General features: G+C 37.8%; 1 protein-coding gene across 4 annotated transcripts in view; it reads right to left on the reverse strand.

The window, feature by feature from the left end:
• The window catches only part of LOC101473661 (RNA-binding motif, single-stranded-interacting protein 3), a 162,620-nt gene that overhangs the window by 23,059 nt on the left and 115,282 nt on the right, over window positions 1-24,279 (reverse strand). For all 4 annotated transcript variants that reach the window (XM_023153964.2, XM_014410855.2, XM_004568057.4 and 1 more), the window contains 2 exons: window positions 12,877-13,034; window positions 11,879-11,958 (listed from right to left, as the gene is read on the reverse strand). In XM_023153964.2, the coding sequence (XP_023009732.2) occupies window positions 11,879-11,958; window positions 12,877-13,034 (238 nt within the window). The remainder of the gene's footprint in view (window positions 1-11,878; window positions 11,959-12,876; window positions 13,035-24,279) is intronic.

The following is a 24,279-nucleotide window of genomic DNA, read 5'->3' on the forward strand; positions in this document are numbered from 1 at the left end:
GAAGAGGCTATAAGCTGGCACTCTGAAATTACTGTCAAATAGGATAAAATGGCAAAGAAAGTCAAATCAGCATCAATGTGTGTAGTATCGATTTTTTTTTAAAGAAAAGCAAAACAACAACAAAATCCAACTGCAAATTGCAATATCTTGAAGCTGGTACTGACTAACATTATGAATGCCAGAATAAACTATGCAATTATCTTGCCTACTTCAAGAAAAATATTTCTTCATCTAAGTAAAGTGAAAAATGAGAAGAGGTATTCTCAGTGGAGAAAACCATTTAGAGCTTAAAGACTGAGATGAGAGCTCTTTAGAATGCCTGGGGCCATGACGGGCACTCTAAGGGTAATGATATAAAGACACATTTCCATTTGATTATAACACATTTAGAAGAACTTTTTCATTCAACTATGTTAACTTGATTTTGTCCAACAGGTCACATGGTGTAGCCTTCTGTTGTCATCCTTTGCTTTTCATCTTTCTGAATCAATTCTTGTCTTTTACCCGCTCTGCTTCATGCATTAAATGACCTTTACTTTTACTAAAATCACAGATAGTCACACGGATGCAACAATGGATGGACTGAAGATATTTGGGGGGAAAAGAAAAGTGGAAGACGTCAGTTCACCTACCACATTAAGTTTAAAGTTATTATAATCAATTATGATCAAAAATAGTTAAAAAATATCACATTTATATTTTTGATTAGACATAATAACTAACAAAAATACAATCATAAATTATAAGTTATTTCTTATTAGACACGTGTCCTGTGATTTCTATTTTTTAATGTGAAAAGCTATCTACCATTAACAGTGGCACTCAATTTAAAAATAAAGGCTGCATTTGTTATTTTATTTGTTATTTTTTTCCGCTCACAGCTGTGACAGACAGAAGGCTATGCTATTGATGGCAGATAATTTGTCAAGTTTATATTTGCGATACTTTGTCTGTGTTCTATAAAGACAAAAACATCAGTTGATTGAAAATAATTATACATTAATTATGTGTGTTTTGAAACTTTCTTTTTATTTTCCAGCTTTAGCACAGTTTGTTTTCTGGCACAACAGATGAAAACAAGTTTCTTTTATTGTTAGAATTAGTAATTAAAAAAACAAGTACCTAAACATGAGAATGGAGAATTGTAAAGCTTAGATGTCGTCACCCATAGATGTGACAGCTGGCTGCTAAAGGATGAAAAACAATCTTTTAATCTCAGAGTTTTTCTGGATTGGTTTTTCTTCATTAACGTTCTTGATATTCCTAACAGCAACATCCAGTAAGCAAAGCAGCAACATGACAACAAGATATTCCTGTGAGGCAACTACAGGAGTTGCAGTGACCTTATTTAATTGTGTTTATTTTAAGGCCCTGAAAGCAGCACACATTTTATCCACACAGACTTAAAAATGTAAAACATTTTTTGCTGTCAGCTGTTTATATACCTGATCTTATGAAATGACTCAAACATTAAACACCGGCCAGCTGCTGTGGGCCACCGTTTGCAAATGCATATGCATCAGTAAAGTTAGACCGATTTGGCTGCATCAGTGCTATGGAGCTGCTGCAGGGGTTGAATATATTAATCTGGGGAAACAAATTGGAGAGTTTCAGAAGCAGTTTCTGTTTTTAATAGATTTTTGTTCACTTTTGCCATCTCATTGGATACCTGGAGTTTAACCCTATTAAACCTCAGGTATCAATGATTTCATAATTCTGCCAAACAAACAAACAAAAATAATGAAGAACAAAACTACCATAAAACACAAGTGAGATTTACTGGAACTGTGGAAACTAAGCAAATCCAATTATGTCAAAAGCCTGGATTTATACTTTTATATTTATATTTTGCATTGATTGAAACTGTATGTGCAGTATATACAGGGTGTTTCTGGTAAGAGTCGAGTTTTGCCAGGAGGTAGGCAACACTGTGCCTGGTTAATGTAGCGCAATCCATTGCCATTTCCTGATTACCGGACAGAGAGAGAAACACCAGAAGCAGCACCCAAACTTGGACAAACTGCTTCACACATGAGTATCTATAGATTGACATCTGCTGAACAACTAACAACGTAACAATAAAAAGATCCTAGTTATTTTTTTCCATCATGTTTTTTTAATTAGGAAAAAAAATATCCCCATTGCTTCCAGTGGAGAGTCGATTTATGCCAAGCTGCTTGGCTTGTAATTTGCTCGAGGAACTTTTTATGATTTTATGGCTGTGTCAGTGTGTGCCTGCTTGAGTGAAGGAGCACAGAGCCAATGGCGTTCATATCATCCTGTAGACAACTGTTGACAATAGAATAGAACATATGAATGTCCATCAGCATGTAATGATGCTGGAAGTTGGGAAAACTGCTAAAACTCACTATGCACATAACAAAAACATTACGTGACAATAAGTACAGATGTAAACTGTTCAGTTAAAAGTGGTCAGCATTAAACCACAACTTGGGATAAAATTATTTTCTGATTCTAAAATTCGTATAATTAGAACCTGCAAAACAAAGCAATCACAAAACTGCGACATGGGTAACTTGCAACTGGTGGGTTGCACAAAAGGTATATAAGGCAAAAAGCATTTTGCTTCCCAATAAAAACAAATAAATAATAAATAAAATAAACCCAAAGTTCACCAAAACTATTAGGTCCACACCAACTCTGATCAGAACAATAAAGGGTGAGTTGTTAACATGTGTGACGTAGGTCACTGCTTATTAGGAGAAAAACAGCAAGCATGTCTTTAGAAATGTTATAGTTTGGGGTTGCTTTGCTGCCCGCGGAACCGCATAAATTGCTGTCACTGACATGCATATCACAGAGTACTTGAAGATAATGTTAGACTATCTGTCTGACAATTGATATCAAACCAAAAGTGGCCCTTTCAATAGCATAACGATCCTACGAACAGCTCAAACAGATAAAACGTAAGGTTGTGAAAAGGCATTCTCCAAGCATGGACTTTAAATAGAAATGTTACATGGAGGTTCAAAATAAGCAGTACGTACAAGAAAAATCTCAAATATTTCACAACTGAAGGAATTTCAGAAAGCTTCTGCCTGAGCAAATGGCTACAACAAAATATTATTAATCTCATAAAGGGGGCAATAATGGCTTATGAGGGCCATGGGATACTTACTGTTCCACAAGAGAATATTCATTTAGTGTAAGTTATTAAAAAAGGCTGTCCATGGATGTACTGATGTATTTTTTTTTTTTTAATACGGTAAGCACAAATTTGTAAAACTGGTCTTGCAAACCAGAATTTCAATGGAGCACCAAGTTTAAAAGATTGATTTACCTCCAAATAGATAGCCAGTGACAATGTCTTACCTCCAAAATATTAAATGGGTCTCTTATCATTTCTAATCTGTAAGTGATTGTGGTAAGACACACACAGCAAATATAGCAAAATTAATGACTTACTGCCCCTACCAGTACTTGTGTGTAGCACTAGAATATACAATATAAAAAAGCAAAAGAAATGTAAATCACTGCATTATCAACACACTATATATATAAAAAAAAAATTCAAGAAAAATATGAAATTGTAATATTGTAATGTACTAGTTTCAGGAGACGCCTGAATGAGCAGAATTATGATATCATGCATTTCTCCTGGGGAGGAAAAAATATGCACAATACACTTTGCAAATCATTTTATATTCATTCATGAGCACAACGTGACAAGTCATAAATAGTGAAGATGATAATGACAACCAATGAATGTTATTTATTCCAGGGAGGTGAATCTAGCCGCCACTCAGTCAGGGGTCAACAAGTGCAATACATCAAGAGACAAGATTACCTGTAGGAAAAGCAAATAAAAGTGGTGCACCGCATTAATTATTCAGCTTGCTTTCACAGCTTCGTTTCCACAATCTGTTGTATTTCACAAGGGTGCTTTAAAAGAAAGGAGGACACTTTTAATTGCTAGTTTGACCCCTAATGTTCACACTCCTCGCTCTATAAGACACAATGTGATGAATTTATGATGAATTTGGGTACAGCTGTGTCAGATCCTTTTGGGCATATCAAATTACCCAACGCTGTCATAAACAAATGCTTGGATATTTGGTTTAGATTGTTATCTTATTTATTTATTTATTTTTAACAGGACATGGGGGTGATGCAATAAAATGCAATTCTAATCCATTGACAAGAAAAAAATGTAATTGCTGAATTCAGGAGTAACTTGAAGCCCCTTAACCAAAACAACATTCTTTTTTCTTAAGGCTTTTTTCCTTGTAAGCATAGAGCAGGCAGATAGGAGAAATATAGTTTTGTATGAGAACTCTCAGCTCAATTTCTTAGGTTTCAGGGGGAGGCATGAATGACTTTAATTAGAATCTGTGTAGGAGCTTGCCCCAGCAATTTAAGAAACCACTGAGAAAAATCCCTTGTAGCTAGTTAGTAGAGCTATCATTTAAATAACTACATGGTCAAATCCCTCCCTTATACTGTTACTACTACTAACAATAGTAATCAATTCATTTTCTTAGGTTTATAAATTCAGGATTGCAGTGTAGCTGAAGCTGAGCTGTGAGCCGAGAGAAGGCACCGGACAGGTCACCAGACTTTGGAAGTATTACACTTCTGAGAGACAATGGGACACACACACACACACACACACACACACACACACACACACACACACACACACACACACACACACACCTAACACAAATATCTTTGGACTGTAGGAGGGAGCCAGATAACCTGGAAGAAACCCAACCATGTAAACTCCATAAAGAAAGGTCACAGCTGGCTAGTGGATTCGATCCCAGTACTTTCTTGGTTGGAGGCATATATTTTTACTGTCCATCTTACGGGTTAAACTACACTGCATGTTCATACTCGTCCATTGAAACTATGAAGCTCTCTGCACACAGTTTTTTTGTTGCTAATCTTGATGGCAGCTGTGGTGGTTTGAAGCACCTCAGCACTTGGTGATCGTGTAACTCTACGTGGTGTGCCACTTTATGGCTAAGCTACTGTAGGTCCTAAACACTTTAACATAGCACTCACACCACTTAAAATTGATTATGCAATAAGAGAAGAAATGTCACAATTTTATTGCAACAGTGCCATCCTCTTTCAGCACCACACTTATATTCAGTGACCCATTCTTTCAAAAATGCTTGTAAAAGCAGACTGCACTGGTAGGGGTTTGAGTCTGTAACCATGTGAAAGCAACTGAATTAAGAGCTAAAGCCCATTACTTTTATCCATACAGTGTACTATCAGTAAAAAAGTCATAGATCTTTTTCTTTCAAAGAGTTTTTACTATGAGCAGCATATCTGAGCAAAGTCAGTCTGTGAAAACTTGTGTATATATATTCTTTCTCTAAACTGCCCCCCTGAAGTAGCTTTTGGATGAAATCATATGTTCTTAAGGATTATTTTGTGGAGGCATTCACAGAGTGAAGCTGCACAGAATGTTAAAACTGTTTTACAAATTACACCTTTGTTTAATTTCTTTTTAATTCAAGTATTTCAAATTACTCTCTGCAAACAGGGTTATCATTTAAACTACATAATTATACTAGGCCTGATCCTTTTATTGCAGAGAAGACCACAGGACCTCAGTCCTTTCACTAAAAAGCTTGAATTCTTAGTGTTACTATCTGGACTTCACTTTGAGTTGGTTTTTAACTGCAACTGGCTATTTTGTATGTGCAAAAAAAAAAAAAATCTTTTAAACTGCAAGACAAGAGTTGTGTGTTATTTTGAACAAAACTAACAAATTATTTGATTTGTCAACTTTTAGGGTTTTTACATTTATCCTTTGTTTTTGCTTTATTGTCATTCTTAGGTGATTCTCACCTGCATCCTTCTGAACAATGTGCAAACTAAACTACTCAACAACCAAAACTAAAAGGACCCAGCCACCCACACACTGAGCTACTATGATTTGTGTGTTGTTGTGTCAGTGTGTGTTTGTTTTACTAGAACTCAGTGTTACTAAGCAAGTACCTGCCAAGAGCTACATGATAAGGGAAAGTAATTACAGGGGAAAGAAACATTACAGTGGTCAGAAGATACAAGTGCCTGTTCTCACACACACACACACACACACACACACACACACACACACACCGGGGATTTATTTGTACTCATTAATTAAGACTTGCAGCAGCAATCACCGTGCAATTGTTTGACTACAGTTTTCTTCTGTTAAATACAACCATTGCAACATGTTATCCATCCAATGCAAAAACACGACTAAAGGAAAAAAATGGCAACAATATCAGAAACATATAGTGCATGAATAAAAATAAAAATAATTGCCTCCTAAACCTAATAACATAAGTCTTTCACATCACTGTATAGGCCAACTCTTCTGTGCAGAATTGTTTGAATTCAGCCACAGTGAAAAGTTTGAGTATGAACTGCCTGTTTAAGTTCGTGCCACAGCATCTCAGTAAGATTTAAGTCCAGCCTGAATGTGCATGTCTGATTGTGTCTGTATTTAGGTGAATGCAGTGGGGTTGAGAAAAAAAAAGTCTTTTATTGATCTGAAATAAAGTTTGCAATCTGTGGCATTTTATGTTCAGCCAACAGGACTTGTTCATAGGTAAAAAGGTGGGTGGCTTGTACTGTGAACAGTGAATCACATACTGTTACCAGTTGCTGAAGCTGTGGGATATTGCAAACTGCGGTAGGGCACTAAAGAAACTGTTCAAACTCCAGCAGGGCAAACATACATTTATTTCAGCTCTAGCTAGAGGGACACATGGGAAGAAAAAGGAGGGAAAGAAAAGTATGAGGAAGGATGAAAGGTTATTCTCGATATACCTGGTTAGGTGCAGAAAATTATATTGATCTTAGCTTTGATGCTTCTAAGCCACGCATCAGTCTTTAGACAAGTAGAAAGACTTGGCTTATGAAGACAATAAGGGGTCTATCATATGAGTGGGAACAAATCCTTCAAATGGGAAAAAAGTTATTTAAAATAAAATCCAATCCATTAGCAAATATAGGAAGTCGCTCAGTTGGAAAATGGGATCCAGTCCCCAAATGTGGCTAAATGAAGAATCCACGAGAGGCTGAAATAAGTATGTATTTGTAACACTGTTACCAAATTGCAAAAAACAGCCAGGTAGGTCAAACAAGGTAGGCAAAAAAGTAAAGGAGGGTTAAATAAATGTTCAATAACACAAACAACCAAATGGAGTCAAAATGAAAGGAGAAAAAAAAAAAAGAATAAAAAGGGATGTTAACTCCACTGTCATACACATTAACAGACATAGGGAACAAAATGTGAACGTATTCAACTTACTAATATGAAACAGCCTTTTAGTCACATAAGAATAAAATGTATTGAGGCTGAGATGTATTTAATGAGGCATTATGCAAAGATGGAAGCAAATATTTTGCAAATATCAGAACCTGATGGCATCATTGTTATTTGGTCTCAGTTTCAAAAGCAGCACATTTTTATACCCATACTTGTGTCTGAGTGTTAAACAGTGCCTTGAAAAAAAACCATATGTAAGATTACAAGTCTCACAGTGCAATACTTCCACACAATCTTTTTCTCAGTAAAGCATCATTCAGTTTTTCCTCTATTATCAGGAACATCAAATAAAACTCAGTTTCCATTTATGAAAGCATTGAGCCGCTTCACCAGTGAATAGGGACTTAATGCCTCATGATCTTACGAGACATTTAAGGCTCCATGCATTTTTAAAGCTCTCTGATTATTATAAAAACTACTGAATGATAACATGCTAACTCAGATTTGGATTTGGTTCATTCTTGTCCCGTTTGCCTTATCATTACGGGAAGGCAGGACAAATAGAGCTATTAAAACTACAACAGTATACGCCATATCAAACAGTGCAAGAGGAAGACACACAGTGAAAGATGAGATAAGGAGAAAAAAAAAAAAAGAGGGGGGGGTGACCACTGAGTGAACAAGAAATGTCACTGGACCAGTACAAATAGTGAGCGATTAGGATGTGAATAGTGTGTTGAGAGAGGAAAGACTTCCACCGCTGAAACCAAAGGAAACAGTGTTTGAAGTCAACATTGAAATGGTCTTCAGATTTCTTTACATTTATTTTTATTTAAATAAGCACTGATTTTAAATTTGTCAACATTTATTAAAGTTTAATCATGTCAAGCTTTAATATAAAGGGATAAGGAAGAAGAAGTAGAAACAGAATTATGTTTTCACCTCACAGTATGGGGACATAACATTATCAAATGTTAACACAGAGCAAACACCTACTGTCTGCACTTAATTTACATCTTAGATGAGAATCTCAAATTTGTGGCTGATGATTAGGGGTAAAGATGTTTACAACTTAATAAATACCTAAGGAATCTAATCTGTGAAGCAGAGATATAATTTAAGTAATTTAAAAAAAATTCACCTGCAAGCCACTTTGCAAACCACATCCACCTTTCATGCCATGGCAGTCATATCAGTGTCATATCAGATGCCTGCTGTGCTTCTGATATTCTGTGCTGTGTCTTAATGGTGTGGTTCCCTACTGCACAATAACTGGGAGAGATCCTTGAGATCAACCACAAGTTTCAAACCAAGGATCCTCTTCCTGTGAGGTGATAGTGCTAAACACTACATCCCTGTGTGTTCTCTGGTAAAATAGCAATGAACATCTTTTTGATCTGCAAACCCAGACTCTTTGAAATTCTAAATGAAATGTAAATAGAGCGAGACCAAAGTATAAACAAAAAAAAATAGGAGTCAAAAATCTATAAACTTTATGGTAAAACGGGCTAACAGAAGTCCTGGTCATGTGATCAATGTAAGCATTCATTCTGAAGCTTAAGAGTTAAATATTACTGTTGGCTGTGTGTAAGAAGCAGAGACTGTGGTATGAATCAGAGAAATACAGGCAAAAATCCACAAACATCCTCGTTCAGTGACATGCATGCATATTGTTGACTACACTGCACCAGCATAGATGCTTTAACCTTTGATAACATTTTTTAAGGCAACAAGTATAAGTAATAAGCAGACAAACAACAAAACAAAGTACAAAAGCCTGTCATAATGTCACAGCAGCATCTTTGGAAATGTTACAGACTGTCAGTGACACAGAACATAAATCTACAAAACCTGGCTCTGGAGAGACACTTTGTTCTTAAGTATTAAACGAATAAGCACAGTATGTGTGTCAAAGTCTTTTGTGGAGGAGTACACAGGCGGACGGGTTCTCCCAATTTCAGCGGTGTGGGAGTGCAGTAAAATTTAAGCATTCTGTACACATCCAAACACATGTGCGCACACACAGACAACAGATGTATAAAATGAGTAAACGGAGTAGATAACCCCGGCAACAACAAGCAATACACTCTTTCAGCGTAGAGGTCAGTGACTTGGTGGACTTAGCAACTGTATTTGAATGCAAGACTTGCACTGTAAACTAAGAGCTGACTATGAACTCAAAGTGTACAATCACCTTGTAAAAGCTGATACGTTCCACTGCAGTATTCACTTTCCTTCTTGTCTTGGTGCTTTACTGCTTCGGAATTGCACTCATTTTTATGAGTAAACAGGACTTTCTCACAATTTTACATACTTTAAAAATATTAATTTAATATTGGATAAAACTGTATGAATAATACTTTTTAAAAAGATTTGTTAAATTGACCTATGATTGTTGATCACACATGTGATATTCATCATGTTGACCTACAGCGAATCAAAAATTATAATATCACCTAAGAGATATTGGCTAGTATGTATTTGATGTGATTAGAGTGACAAGGTATACACCCACTTTCTTCTCCCTAAAGAACCTTTTTTTTTTTTGAGTCTTACAGATATGTTGTTGACTTACAGAGCTATCCAGCAGTGGACCAAGACGTTACACATTCACCAACAGGGGACTGCTGAGCAAGCAGAGGACATCTTCTCCTTTCCTTCTTCAACATGCCATAAATCACACTAAAAATCACGCTGAAACCCTCTGGTGACGTTTTAATTTTGGCCAGGAGGAGACCGGCAGGTGTGTGAATGTTAAAGAGTATGCACAGCAGTGCCTCTGCAGGCTGGAGAAGCTGGATTTTAATGACCCGCTCATACACATTGTTTATTTGTAGATATTTTGTTTGAATGAGTATCTGCCCCAGGGAGGCTATGAGACCCCAGAGCTGATATTTAACATTTTTGCTTACTAAGGGGAGACAGATTTTTTATGCACGGTTAGATATTATCTTTTGTAACAAAATATAAAGGATCAACTTCAGTCTATGGCTCAACTAATATTAAAATAAATGAGCAACACAGAATACAGACAAAAAATGAAGTCTTAAAATAAAAAAAAAAATGACAAGGAAAAGAAACTCAGGAGCAAAAAAACCCAGAACAGACGTACTGACAGAAAAATTCTAACATACATTCACAGCTCATCAAGGAAAGAACTTAAAAGAAGTCAATTCAATTCATCCAAAAATCGTCTAAATTGAGGCTAAAAACTTGGTGAACTTTATAGTAACACTGCATAAGAGAGAAATATAAGCATAGTTCCTGCTGAAGTTAGCAATGCACTTAAGTTCAGTCCCGACCAATCGACTTAAAGCTGCTTTAAAAAAAAAAGTAAAACTAAGTTGTGGGCTGCACACGCACCTGAAAATATTACAGTTTTAAGACTGACTACAGACTTGCGTGTTATACTGGATTAGTAATATGAGCAGCTCCTTTCACTTTGTGCATGATAATTTTATCCATAGTTAGCATGAAAATGCTTCATGTTACTCAAATATGCATCAATACACACTGAAGTATCATTAAATATATTACAATTTGTCACATTAACTGTGGGCAAAAGTTAATAAATGTATAAATTATTAACATAATAATCCGTTGTGGGATTCCTCTTTGCAGCTTTGATTAAATGGACCGAGGCAACAATCTATAACTGTGATTACTTTGACAGCATATAATCTGAAAAAAGTGTTCTCAGCTTTGCCATGGAAACCAACTTGCAAAGTCTTGTGATTTTCACTGTATTAATTATTCTTATACGAAGAGCTGTGATGTTATTTTTCTGTCAAAGACGGACAGAGGCTGCAGACAGAAGGGGGAATGGATACATCTTTAATTTGCTATAAAATTACACAACTATACCACACAATACACAGTGCATGTGTGTGCCGTACTGCCAGAGTACAAATCCCTCTGTCTTTGAATTCCCTTTAGTACACCATACCTTATCTTTCTGTATCTTAATCTTGTCTCTGAGCTTTTTTCCCTTCAAATACCGTGACATCCTCAGTCAAATCCTGATCATTTTCTTTCTCCTCTTTTTTCATGTCACCTATACATCTACTGATATCCCTCCACCCCACCCTTTTCAAATGTCTTCAGCTCAGAGTTAAAAAGGCATCAAGTTTTTGCTGTTTATTGAGGGAAAATGTGGAGACAGATTGTTTGCCTTGGGAGCTGCTTGTCTGATGTTTGTACATGTGCCTCATTGCGTGTGTGCCTCAGTCTGCATCTTGTTCAGAGAAAGAATTAATCACTCACATCTTCCTGCTAAATAAGCTCAAGGAAGTTCAACGAGTGGGGGAGAAAAAAACATGAGAGAGAGAAGATAATTAGAGAAGATTTATCAGTTGCATTGACCGTGAGTTGGATGTAGACTGACATTGTAATACCAAAAGGTGCATACAGCTATAGCATGACTGCAACTGATAAAACCTGCCATAAATTCATGAAAAACTGCTGAAAACTTCGAACTCCATAACGCTGACTTTGATTAAATAAATGTGACCACACAACTTTGTCAGCTTTCTGACACAGTTCTTTTCTCGACAATACACATTGAAATTTTATCAAAGATGGATAACGTTCAGAGTCTACGGGCAGGATTTGTAATCTCAGTCTCAGAATGACACCTACCAGTCATGCCTGGAGGGGTTTTCAAAAATTTCCCATTGAAATTTTGAATCACCACATCACACTTCTCTGTTGACTCCATCCTGGGATGAAGAAAAATAAGAGGAGGAACTTTAGGACAATTGCTACAAAATACAGAAGCTACAATTCTGCTTAGTTCAACATGCACAAAAGGTACTGAGGTTCTTTAAAAGTAATCCATCCAGATATAAGGGCAGTCTTGTAAGTGCCTTCTGGTTTATGCATCTTGGTTATCTATGAATGCCTGAGGAAAAGGCCTTAGGTAGGACTGTGCATGTCTGTGTGTTTGTGTGTCTGTTTTCTATGGGGTTTCCTCTCCTTTGTCCCAGTTTAAAAGCTCCATTCAGTCTGATCTGTTGTGTGTCATGTCCTCTTTGTCTGCCCCTATTCAGCTCTGCTCACCCAATCACAGCTCAATGACTAATTGCCTGCTTGGCAAGCAAAAGCCAGTGTGTCAGTCTCTGTGTGTGTGGAGAACAGCAAAACGGTGACGGTGACTGAAGAGTTAGAGGCTGTGTGTGTGTTCGGGATGGGAACACGCATGACTGTGTGGGTCTTGGGTTTTGTTCATGTAGCCAGTGACCCTGAATGTAGCCGACTTCATTCTAATCACTGACACACTCTAGGATGCAACTGAGAAGGCCCCCCCTCCGTATACACATACATTCAAAGTGGATCTGTACAGCTAAAATACCTTCAGCTGCAAATGGAAACGAATCAGCTCAGGATCACATTGTAATTATCTTAAAGAATGTGGATTATAGTAATTATATTAACATTTTTTTTTATTATGTGCCTAATATGTAATTATAGCAATCAGAATAAACATATGGTCGATAATTCACAAGTTATTTTTTTCCCCTCAGTGACCTTTAAGGCAGTGCAGTAATATCTAATATTTAAAAAAATTAAATAAAATCAAAGCTAGTAGCGGAAAGCATAATCTCAGTAACTCAAGAATCCCAAGTATCCTGCGGTACCTGGCAAAGCCAACTCCTCTGCTAAGGCCATTGGCATCCCTCAGTATCCGCGTGGAAATGACGTGACCAAAAGGCTTCAGCATGTTCTCCAACTCCTGCTCATCCATCGACACAGGCAGGTTAGATATGTAAAGATTGGTGGGGTCCTGCTCCTGTTGCTGTGAAGAGAGAGGGGTAGAGGGTGAACAATCAGTGTCAATTCAAACCAGGAAAGAGCAGATGCATCTGTTTATGCAATGTGTAAAGGACTTGAGCCACCTCTCGTTTCGTCATATTTTGCTTCCAAGGAGGCAGATGTACTTGTCGTTTTTTAAAGTGGTTTTGAGCAACGAGGCTTTCTTGAGGGTCTTTCAAAGTTTCAAAAGTGGACAGTGGCTGTTTTTTCACAAATTTTCAGTCCAGTCCTTGTACTTCACCTTTTCTTAGGAATGTTTTTTAAGCCACTTAAAAATGACATGAATGTTCAAGCATAAAGGAATCAAACTAAACAAGTGAGCCAGTGTTGTGCCTTCTGTCTACATCTAACAGGCAACTTGGCAAACAACCACTTTTAAATTTGTATGTTTAGGCACTTATCTGGTAGCAGCCTGCTGCAATAAACATGGTGGTACCCTCTGATTAGTGGAGTATATGAAAAATTGTAACAGTTTGAAGGGCATAAAACTGTATTTTGTACCAACAAGGTGATTCCCAAAGAGCTATTACATGCAAATTTATCATCTATTAGCATGGTGTGCAATGTGTGCTCCCAAAAAAAAAAAAAAAAGTATCTGAGGAAACTGGACAATTGGAGAAAGTCATGTCCTTAAGAAATAGAAACAAAATTCAGGACCTTCAGGTAATCCATCTACTGTTCACAGAGGACTCATCAGAAATGGTGTCAGTGCAAGGAGCCATTTTTAAAGAAGGGAAACGAAGAGAAAAATCTGAGGTGTGCCAAATCATCACTCCACTGGACAGAAAGTCAGTAACAGGCCGCATGTCGTCAGTATGTTCAGAGGTGTACAACGGTGAGTGTCTCCATTCCAGCTAGTGGTGTCGACGGCTTGTTGAAAGTAATGGAATTATGAACACAGAAAGGTACGGCCAGATTTTGATACAGTACCATCCCGAAATTGGCTGTGGCTTCAGTTTTAGCATAACAATGATCTCAAACTTACTGCCAGTGCAGCAAGTTCAGATTTAAACACACACACACGCACACACACTATCAGTCATGGATTGGCCTCTGCAGAGCCATACCAAATATTAACTTTCAAGCTTGTCACAATTTTGTCTTCTGTTTGTCTTCTGTTTATTTCCTATTTTCCTCAGAAAATATGAAATGAGAGGTGACTCAGGACTTAACTCTTAATTCTCTCAAACTTAAGCCAGTAAAATGGCTGCTCATCAATAGAGAAAATGGGTAAAATATTATGTTACAGGAAAATAACCATTTCATCTATTCATTCATAATAATTTAGCTTCTTAAATTAAAATGTGTTACAAATATAAAGTGATGGAAATGGAAAATAGACGTTGACTTAACACTGCGTTTTGTGTAAAAGGTTCAGAAGCTGACTATTTTGCTTCCCCCAAATCTGGTTTTCCAGCAATAAATGCATTAAATGTTAAGCTGTTTGTTTCCATGTTTATGACTGAACACTCCACTGCAACATATCTGTGAATTTAACTCTAGAAGAAGCATATCTTTGCAAACGGGAATAAAAATTTCATTGAAAAGGCAGAACATTCACTTCATGCTCAGACCCCAGAAGCAATAAGGAAACCCCCTCCAGATTCATAAATGTTAACAGAGATGTATTAAATTTTTCCAGGGGAATGAAGGAACCTCCTCCTTATGTGCTTCTCAGTTAGTTATACTAGTATACTTCAATTATTTTTTGCTCTGCTTGGCAGCGCTCCACTGAAATGATCCTCCGCAGGAGACCAAAGCCTGTGTGTGTGGTGCTTACAAATTAAAATAGCATTGAATCTAGAAAATGGTCTGACAGAGTGGTATTTTTTTTTTTTTAAACAAAGGATTAAGTACAATACATGCACGGTCCATAACAACATGATTTCAATCTATTACTTCCGTATTTCATGAATATTATTAGGCATTCCCCAAGAGTTTGTTGATGCTGTAAATGGTTCTGTGATGTTTCATAACTCACAACTGCTGTAATCTAATGCTTATGCAATGCTTATGTACATATCCACTTTAAGCTTGGTAATATCTTACAAATCATGAGGGCAGATTTGACTCATGACCACTATAAAACCTACAATTTCTGTTCTTGGCTTTTTCTAAACTAAAATGCATTTTGACACAATCAGCAAGGATAAGTGTCTCCAGAGTCTACAAGACATTTCATAACATAAATAGTGTCACTACTCATTTATATGTAACAATTCTGCTGTTATAATGCAAAAATAATTCAGTGTGTAGCATGTAACATGCTGTAATTCAACACAATTTTATCTCTGAAGCAACAGTTCACAGCAATAATATTCGTCTTAAGGTGCTTTATAATGTAAAGGTAAAGATCCTACAATATAAACATTGGCATATACTGTAAACACATGGTGAGTAAAAACAGAAGTCCAGCAAGTTCATCAAGTAAAGATGGAGTTTGTCTCCCAAACCCTAATAGCTGAATGTTAGGGTAAGTTCTAAGAACCACAATTAGGCCTGTGGCCCAACAGTGAACATGGTACTAGGAAGTCTTTGAGACAGGATGGGGCATGACCATTCAGGCCTTGTAGGTGAAAGTAAATATTTTAAATTCAATTCTGGATTTAAACAGGGAACCAGCCCCTAGCCCTGCGACCTGTCCAGCGGTGTGCCCTGCTTCTCGACCTATGATAGCTGGGATAGGCTCCACATCCACGATAGGCAGTCATGGCTATGGTTAATGTTTGTGTTGAAGGACACAAGCTTGACAAAAATAATTAGTTAGAAAGTAAAAGCAGAAAACTAAACATGTCCATGCCTGGAGTTTAATTGATTTTTGTAATCTGGCTTTACACTGTAGAGCAATAATTATATCACCTGAACTGAAGTGTTTTCTAATCATTGTACATAAGGGAAGCATAAGGTGAAAAGCATCAGTCCCAGCTTTAACAAAAGTACAAATCAAAGCTTTGCATTTGCTTAAGTGTTGTGTTCTAGTATCTGTAGTGAAATAATGCAACTAACTATACTAAATGTTTCACTCAGCTCAAGCAGGACAAACACTGTCGGAGACCGCGACAAGATCATTAGTAACAGTCATTAGTGCTGTTTCTGTGTTACAGTGTACAACAAACCTGACTAAGAGTCTTCAAAGTGACCATTCCTCTGCAAATTACTGAAAAATCTGGAGAGCAAGTTAATAATGGCTATGATTATAACCTATAAAGACCAATTACAAATAAAGCTTTATTATACAGCAAAGAAAACCAACATTGCTCTTTGCAAAAATAATTACTACTTATTTTTCTTATTTGACTAAATAATTGCCATCTACTGAATCAAGCAGCCATTTAACATTTAAGTTCTGTCAGTCTGAAAATCATGTACGGTGCTACAGTAGAGTGTTACAACTTATGTCTAAAAATGTATCGTTTCATGCATCAGTTAAAACACTCGACTCCAGGTACGCGACGGCCAGCTGGAAACACTTCACGCAAGTCGAGCTGCCCGAGATTCACAGAATTTACAGTAAATGTTACATTTTTGTGATTTATATCGTTATCGGGACGATAGAATTCTTATATCGGGATATGAGATTTTGGTCATATCGCACAGCCCAGGCCAGTGAACACTCTTTCAAGGATGAGGAAGTACACATCTTGGACAGGGAGGAAAGCTGGTTTGAGCGTGGAGTCAAGGAGGCCATTTACGTACCTAAGGGTACATCTTTTGCCATCTTATAATGCTGTGATTGCAGCCATTCCCCAAATCTGTGAATGGTATTCATGGCCATTGATCAGTGGTCTTTGATCAGTGGGTTTTGGTCAGTGGTTGTTGATCAATGGTCATGAGAATTTGCATAATTAAGATTAAGGAACTGACCTCCCAGCCCATTGTTCCCTCAGTGGGCTGGTTTCAGTCATTATGCAAATGTACTGTTTATAAGATTGGGGAAACCTGCTGTCAGCTGAGACTGAAGAAGTCACTTGGATGAGTGACGAAACGTTTCTCCCACAAAACACTACGTCCAGATGAACAGAATCATCTTTTTGGAGATAAACGACGTTTTTATATCGTCATCCGATATATATCATTATATCGAACAGCCCTATCACCAAGGGGTCCTCCTTGTTTGAAAGAGACCAATGAATATAGCCCAAAAAAAGTCTGTTTCTATGTCCATACGGCCACCTGACCGTAGTTTTAAGACAGACTTGAAACACTGTGATCTCATCATGAAAACATTTTAATAAGGTCTGTCTTGAAAAGCAGAGAAACTACAATTTACACAGGTCTGAAGCGAGCACAAGACTTTGATGATTTCAGTGATGTAACTCTTTCAGGGAGATGACTCTGAAAGCAATGACAGATACTACAGCTGTAAAATTCTGCAGCTTTGATGTTGCTTCTTTCGTCTGTCACTGCTTTTATAAATGGGAGCGCACAGAAACATGCACGCAAATGTAAAGGAGTATGTCCAAAGTCAGAGGCTCTGTGTGGGAAGACAATTGTGTCATCTTACATTGGACACTCAGCCAAAGGAAAACCCTTGCTGATGGAGAGATATATTCAGATGTTAGAAAGAAAGGTAAAATATTTCAGACTTCTTCACTGAACTCGTTCTGCTGATTCTGAGTCACTGATTGCATAGATTGCTTCGGTCACAGTCTGCCAAGCTTGGGTCTCCCACTTTCCAAGCATCTCTGGTGCATGCAAAGAAAAGACTTCAGTGGATGAAGAAAACATTTAGATTTAAAGACAGGCTCATCAGGTAGCTCTTTTATTGCATAAACACAAAGGTATTCACACACAAACACATGTACACACACCCAAACTGCTGATCTCTAAACCTTGGGGAGCCAGTGGCTATGATGTGCTGTGAGCATGGTTTGGGTCTACTGCAGAGAAATACGAAACTATTCTGAGACAGAATTGTTCTGAGAAATCTTCTTTACCAAGGTCACCATGAAGGCATACAATTCACATATTTTTCACATAATTTTCATGCCGATTAAACCATTCAATGACCCTTTGAGCCCCATCCTAGAAGAGACAATTTCAGTCATGAAAGAAATCTAAAACATATGATAACTGTGGTCACTAAAGCACGTTTGTATTGATTTGCATCTACCTTCCCCCCACCCTTTTCTTGATGATGGTGGTGGGACGGTTCCCAAACCATTCCAAAGAAATTCCTTCTATAGCATAACAGAGCCACTGGGTCCACTTACTGTGGAGTGGCACAGTTTCCATTTTTCTTTCCTGTAATTTGTCACAGACACTGGAAGCACAGTAAGGACAGGGGTTGATGTCTTCATGCCCATTATAAAGAAAAAGAATGAGTATGTTAATGCGGGCACCTGAGTTTTAAAGTGGTTAAAAATGTTATCGCCACACAAAGATGATCTCAAGGATCTTTTATTATGATTCAAACAAACAAACATGTGTGTCTGACGATACCGTGAGTTTACTAGTAATGAAAATAACACAGAAAAATCAATTTTTGCTTCAACACAGAGCTTTGATTTTGAAGAAATAATCTACCAATAATACTGGCAGGCCAATATTGTTGGGTGATATTAGCTATTAGCCAAAATATTGGTGTGTGCATTTATAACAGGCAATAGATGAAAATTTAATAAAGATCAAATAGACATGAAAAAAAAATATCCTCAAACATTTTATGTTGATGTTGCATAGTTTGTCCACCAGAAGGCACTCTGCAACTTCCCTTTTGGAATGCCATTTATGCAACCAAAGCTAATCCAATCAGAGTTCGGCAGAGCATAAATCATTAAATAAATAACTACACATAACTGAGAAATCTGGTCATGTTTCCTTTGTCTGAAAGGAAAAAAAATTGGCTAATATATCAGATTTCCAGATTTTTAAATCATCTAATATCGGTATCACATCGATCTTAAAAATCCTACATCAGCCAGGCTCTATTATTATTTGTCAACCAAAGCCTTAATATAACATGTCCAGTGGATTTATATAGCTATGTGAAAAATTGTTACAATGCACAACCAGTTTTAAGGCTCTCTAAACTGTAAAAACCCAAGAGAAGATTCAGCAGTGAAACACTCCAAAGCTAATAAGGGAGAAAGCTGCAAAACTATCGCTGCACATCCAAGTTACAGGAAACCACTAGAGAAATCGCAGAGGAAACTAAAACACAGCAATTAGACTGTTGAAAGTCTGAATTTCTGTCATTCAAACAAATAAGCTGCAGAGTCTATGCTGTGCATTACTCTTACTGTGGTACCACTGACAGAATCCCTCTCCTGCTGTTTGCAAACCACTAAAAGATTAAATGGTAAACCAGAAAATTTCCTAACCCTGTGGTCAGTTTGGTCATCATGTGTCTTATACAGTATCTTTCAGCAGTTCGCCAATTTCAGAAAAAAAAAACTGGGTCAGCTGTTTAGGCACACATTTTCCATATAGTTTGTAATTTCTCTAACAAGGGGAATGAATGCAGAAAAAACAAGATGGAAGTCATAACCTCACTACTATTCTTCTAAATTTATGTCTTTCGTGCCTAAAAATTTTAGGCTCTCTTTCCATCATTCTTATTGGCTCCATCGGGGGAAATCTCGTGGAAGATGAGCATGAAAATCAATGGGGGCAATGTAATGTTTTACTGTCACAATTTAAATTTTACTACAATACCTTTCAAAACAGATTCCTGCACAACCTGTGCATTTGCACTGCAAGTGGGATATGAGCTAAGGTGCTCTGGAGCACCCACACGTGAATGAACTCTACTTGACTTTGCTTAAAGTTGCTGTTTGCACAAAGTTACTTCACAGTGATCTCTCACTCTGCATGTTGCAAATGACTCACTTCTCTCTTCCTCTGTCCCCACGTCATTCTCTATGTCTCACTCGCTCTCTCTCGTTGTAACATCTGTCGCAAGCTGGAAGCTGCTTCACACCAACTGTGCCTCTCTCTGACTGGGTAGCCTGCCTGCCAGCTAGTCAGCCAGTGTTTTCAGCCCCATTAAACCTCATTGCTGCATTATTATAACAGGTCTATGCCTCTAATGCTCCTACACTGCAAGGCAAAGGCACCTGCTGAGGAGCTGGAGGGTAAAGCGAGGGCAAAGCAACGGTTAAATATCTGTGAGAAATGCCAGATCAGTCTGCGTGTCAGTCTGCATGAGCAATTCAGCTCATATCTGAAATCCCAACACTTCACATCAGAACTAACACTTTATTACCTCCCACGACCCTTAAAGAAATGAGCAGGAATTGAACATGTATGGAAGGAAAGATGAAGAAAAACAGTGTAGACAGAAACGCTTTGAAAACAGACAGCTGACCACTTTCAACCAGAAGCAGGCTGATTTGAGAAAGCATTATGTGTTGAGTCTTCCGTTTTACCTAATCCATCCATTCTTACTTCTCCTTCACTCACCTCCTTCCAATGCTCTAACCTCCAATCTGTTCATCCTCCCCCTTTTCTCTCCTTTTTTCCCCTACTTGCTATTTGCTGCTCCTCTCTGCTCAGATTAAAACCTAATCTCCTATAATGGTAGCCTTGCAGTCTAAAACACTATCTGAATGCTTAATTAATATTTAAAGGGCAGAAATTTCCCTCCTCTCCCTTCTCATTCTTTTCCCGTCCTCCTTCCACTTTTCTCTGCTTCTGTGTCATTTTCCTTCATCTCTCATGGCCAGCTCTCGCCATCTGCATTTCTAACTTCTTTCATCTTGCTCTTCCTTAAGTTCTAATCTTTCATAATGATTGTCTGAGTGTCTAAATGCTCTCTAACGGCTTAATCAATACTTAATGAACATACCATAAATACTTTATGAACCCTAAACCCTGAAATCCCCAGGGTTTCATTAGCCATGGAGATATACACTTTTCTACATCTTCGACATGACGGGAAGCTCACTGAAATCAACACTGGATACTGATTACATCATCATTTAGTCTCTGGTCAGTACATATTATCGTAGCAATGGCAGCTGCTTCTAAGTTACGTGTGTTTATGTGTCTGTAACAGACAGATCATTAAAAAATTGTCTATGCAAGATGCCATTTTACCCAGCTGTAGCGATACATGGGATGTATCTTTTGTAGTAATTCTAACGCTTTTGATACGCCACCCACACATATTAAACTGCTTTGCAATTCCAACTACATGTCAATTTATTCCTAATGGATGTGTGAGTATTTTGAGGGAATTGGGTTTGATATGCAATAGGGCACATGCCCTATTTAATCATCCAGGTAAGAAAATCCCAAAAAGTTGATTCTGGTCATCTGGGCGAAGCGTTTTTCAGAGGGAGAAACGTTTCATCACTCATCCAAGTGACTTCTCCCACTGAAAACGCTGCACCCAGATGACCCGAATCAACTTTCTGTGAGTGGGGCACATGCTTTCAACATCCAAACACACATTTTTCAATCAAAAATAAATAAGATAAAAACGAGACAAATCCATGCACTCTGTAAATTCCAGTTTTCTGCTCTGGTTAATTGGCTACAAAAGGTCAATTAGCTTAGCTAACCTTTAAAGGATTGCAGTAACGTTCCAGGATCATTAAAACTGTAGTTCAAGGTTTTTCGAGTGATGACATATGAGAATATATTCAGAAGTAGAAAAGCTGTTTTCCACTCTGTGACTCTCTAGTGGCTGTGAAGTGGCAAAGAAACCCTGATGACTCAAAGAAATGGCATCACTCTTGACTAAGTGAGAGACTGACTATGTTTCAATGTTTAATTCAATTACAGGACAGTTTTTTTCTTCCACAGGCTTCTAACACTGCATCTTCACACTCTGTATGACTCATTTCAAGCATTAGGAGATGCCTTTCTAGATAATTGGCGCTACACACACACACAAAGATCTCACAGTTACACATAAAGCGATTAATCCGTTTACCCATCTATCCATTAATTTACATGTTTACTTGTTTCCTTTTCCCTCTTTTCTTGGACTTCTCCCCTATCCTGGCATTGCAATTTCAATATGGCTTCTTCCACTCTTCTCATGTTTTACTCACTCTGTCTCTACTGTGTATTAAAAGGCCAGTAATTCGTCACAAAGTGCAGTTCCTGCTGCACATCAGTGTGCAGGCTGCTCGTCTTCCAGCCGCCCAGAGCTGGAATCAATCACCCAATCCTGAGACACTGAAACCATCAGGGAGGGTCAGACAGAGGAGAAAGAGACACACAAGTACATGGAGAGGAAGACAGAAAGAGTGTAGGTGGACATGCAGACAGAAAAGCCTTGTGTGGATTAAGTAAACATTTCCTTGACTGGATACAGACAAAAAGGTTTCATAAGTTGAGCAATTTAATTTCCCTTGGGTGTGATTTGAAATAAGAACAGAAATCATGAGATAGGCAGCATCAATAGACTAAACAAAACGCTGGTCCAGATGTAACGTTCCATCAGTCATATTGCTTTTTTTGTTGTTGTTGCTGTTTATTCTTCAAAGTGACCACACAAATGTAACTTATGAGTGTGGGCCTGATTCCTAGCAGCTGAGTAGAAGTGGTGTCATTTTCTGTGGTTATGTGGCTGTTGTTGCTTTCTGGCACTGCGCTGAATCTTTTTCATCTCAAGTTTCTCATCTTATGCGATGCCAGCAGAAACAGGTGAGTGATCCCTGTTGGGATTAAGACTATGCTTTTAGCTGACTGGTAAAAAGTTTGAGGATCCTCCTTGAGAAGTTTTTAAAGAAAATGTATAACAAATGTTACATTAATTCCTTATAGCTGATTGCTAGAACGCAAGGTAATAAGCCATGGGAAGATAGTACTATAACACAAAAATCCAAGCACAAGGATGATACACACAAACACCTCCACAGCCCACCCTGTGTGCACATTGTACACACACTTCTCTCTATTTAGTTCTCCCTTTCTTTCTCTTCTGTAGTACTGAATGCTGTAATCAACACTAATGGGACTCAGCTGTTGGCCAGTCTAATTACCTGGAATGCAGACAGATGATCACTGAAGCAGGCCCCCACACACACACACACACACACACACACACACACACAGTCAGGTTTCCATCACTTCAGAGGACATTACATTAACTTCATTTCCTAAAGACCGACTCTAACCTAAATCACAACCAATATCTTCGTTCGAGTCCTTATCCTAACTCAAACCTAAAATTAAACCTTAAGTCTTCACCTTAAAATGTAATGATTTGCCTAATGGAGCTTTGAGTTTATCCCCAAACACATGTCTTCACAATGTGATTGTGTAATTTGTCCCCACAGTATAATTAATACCACTGCACACAGACACACACTGCAGTATTTTACTTTCATGCACCTGCCACTTTGTGTGTGTCTCTCTGCAGTCTTGGTTTTATGTGGTGTTTTGGCGACATGTGCTTTTAGAGATTGCGTGTGGATGCATTTGCAAAAAGTCAGTAAGAAGCAAATACATTTAGCTTCTAACTGTTTATGCTTCTTCTCCTACTCAGGAAGTCCAAGTAAAAAGCCTGGCAGAGAAAAATCACGTTGTTAAATTTACACAAAACCTCTTCATTCTTTATGCCTCAGTTTTATATTAACCGAATGATTCCAGTGATTTTCCCTAGCTATATTTTCCCAATAATTTCACTTGTGCCATTTACCTCTAACCAACGACTGGACAAAGAAAAACTTCTTGAAGGAGCTGAGAAACAAGGAGAAACAAAACTAAAGTAAAATAACCTGAGTTAAACCTTCTTTTTTCTGCCACGGTTGTGACAGAGCAGCACCTAGTACTCTGAAAGCCTCACATAATGCAATATACAATAAAAGGATCAAGAATTTGTACCTTTTACAGTAGAAATAGGGCACACTGAAATGCTGTTAAGGACATAAAACATTTCACAACAACAACAACAGTCTTCCAAGTCTCACGAGATAGAACAACAAAGATATTTTTAAGACTTAAATGTTCATAAAAACAGAGATTTTGAAACAAATCTTTTGTATGTCTGACGAATGTGTCTGTGTCATCCGAGGCCTCATCAGCCTGATGTCATACTGTCTGCCTGAGGAAAGAATGGGCTCGGGGGAAATCCTCAATCTAAATGATTAATACAACCTGGAACCAAGGCGAGGACTTGTCTGTCACTCTGCAGGTACATAGAGCATGTAACACCTTTGAGTATGTGGGGTGGGGAACGATGTGTGTGTGGTGGGTTGGGGTCAGCATTTGAAGGGCTGTTTAAAGCTACTTCAGAGGGATTTGTTAATGATTACAACTACATAGACAAA

The sequence above is a fragment of the Maylandia zebra genome, linkage group LG11, assembly GCF_041146795.1.
Source record: "Maylandia zebra isolate NMK-2024a linkage group LG11, Mzebra_GT3a, whole genome shotgun sequence".
Lineage (NCBI taxonomy): Eukaryota > Metazoa > Chordata > Actinopteri > Cichliformes > Cichlidae > Maylandia > Maylandia zebra.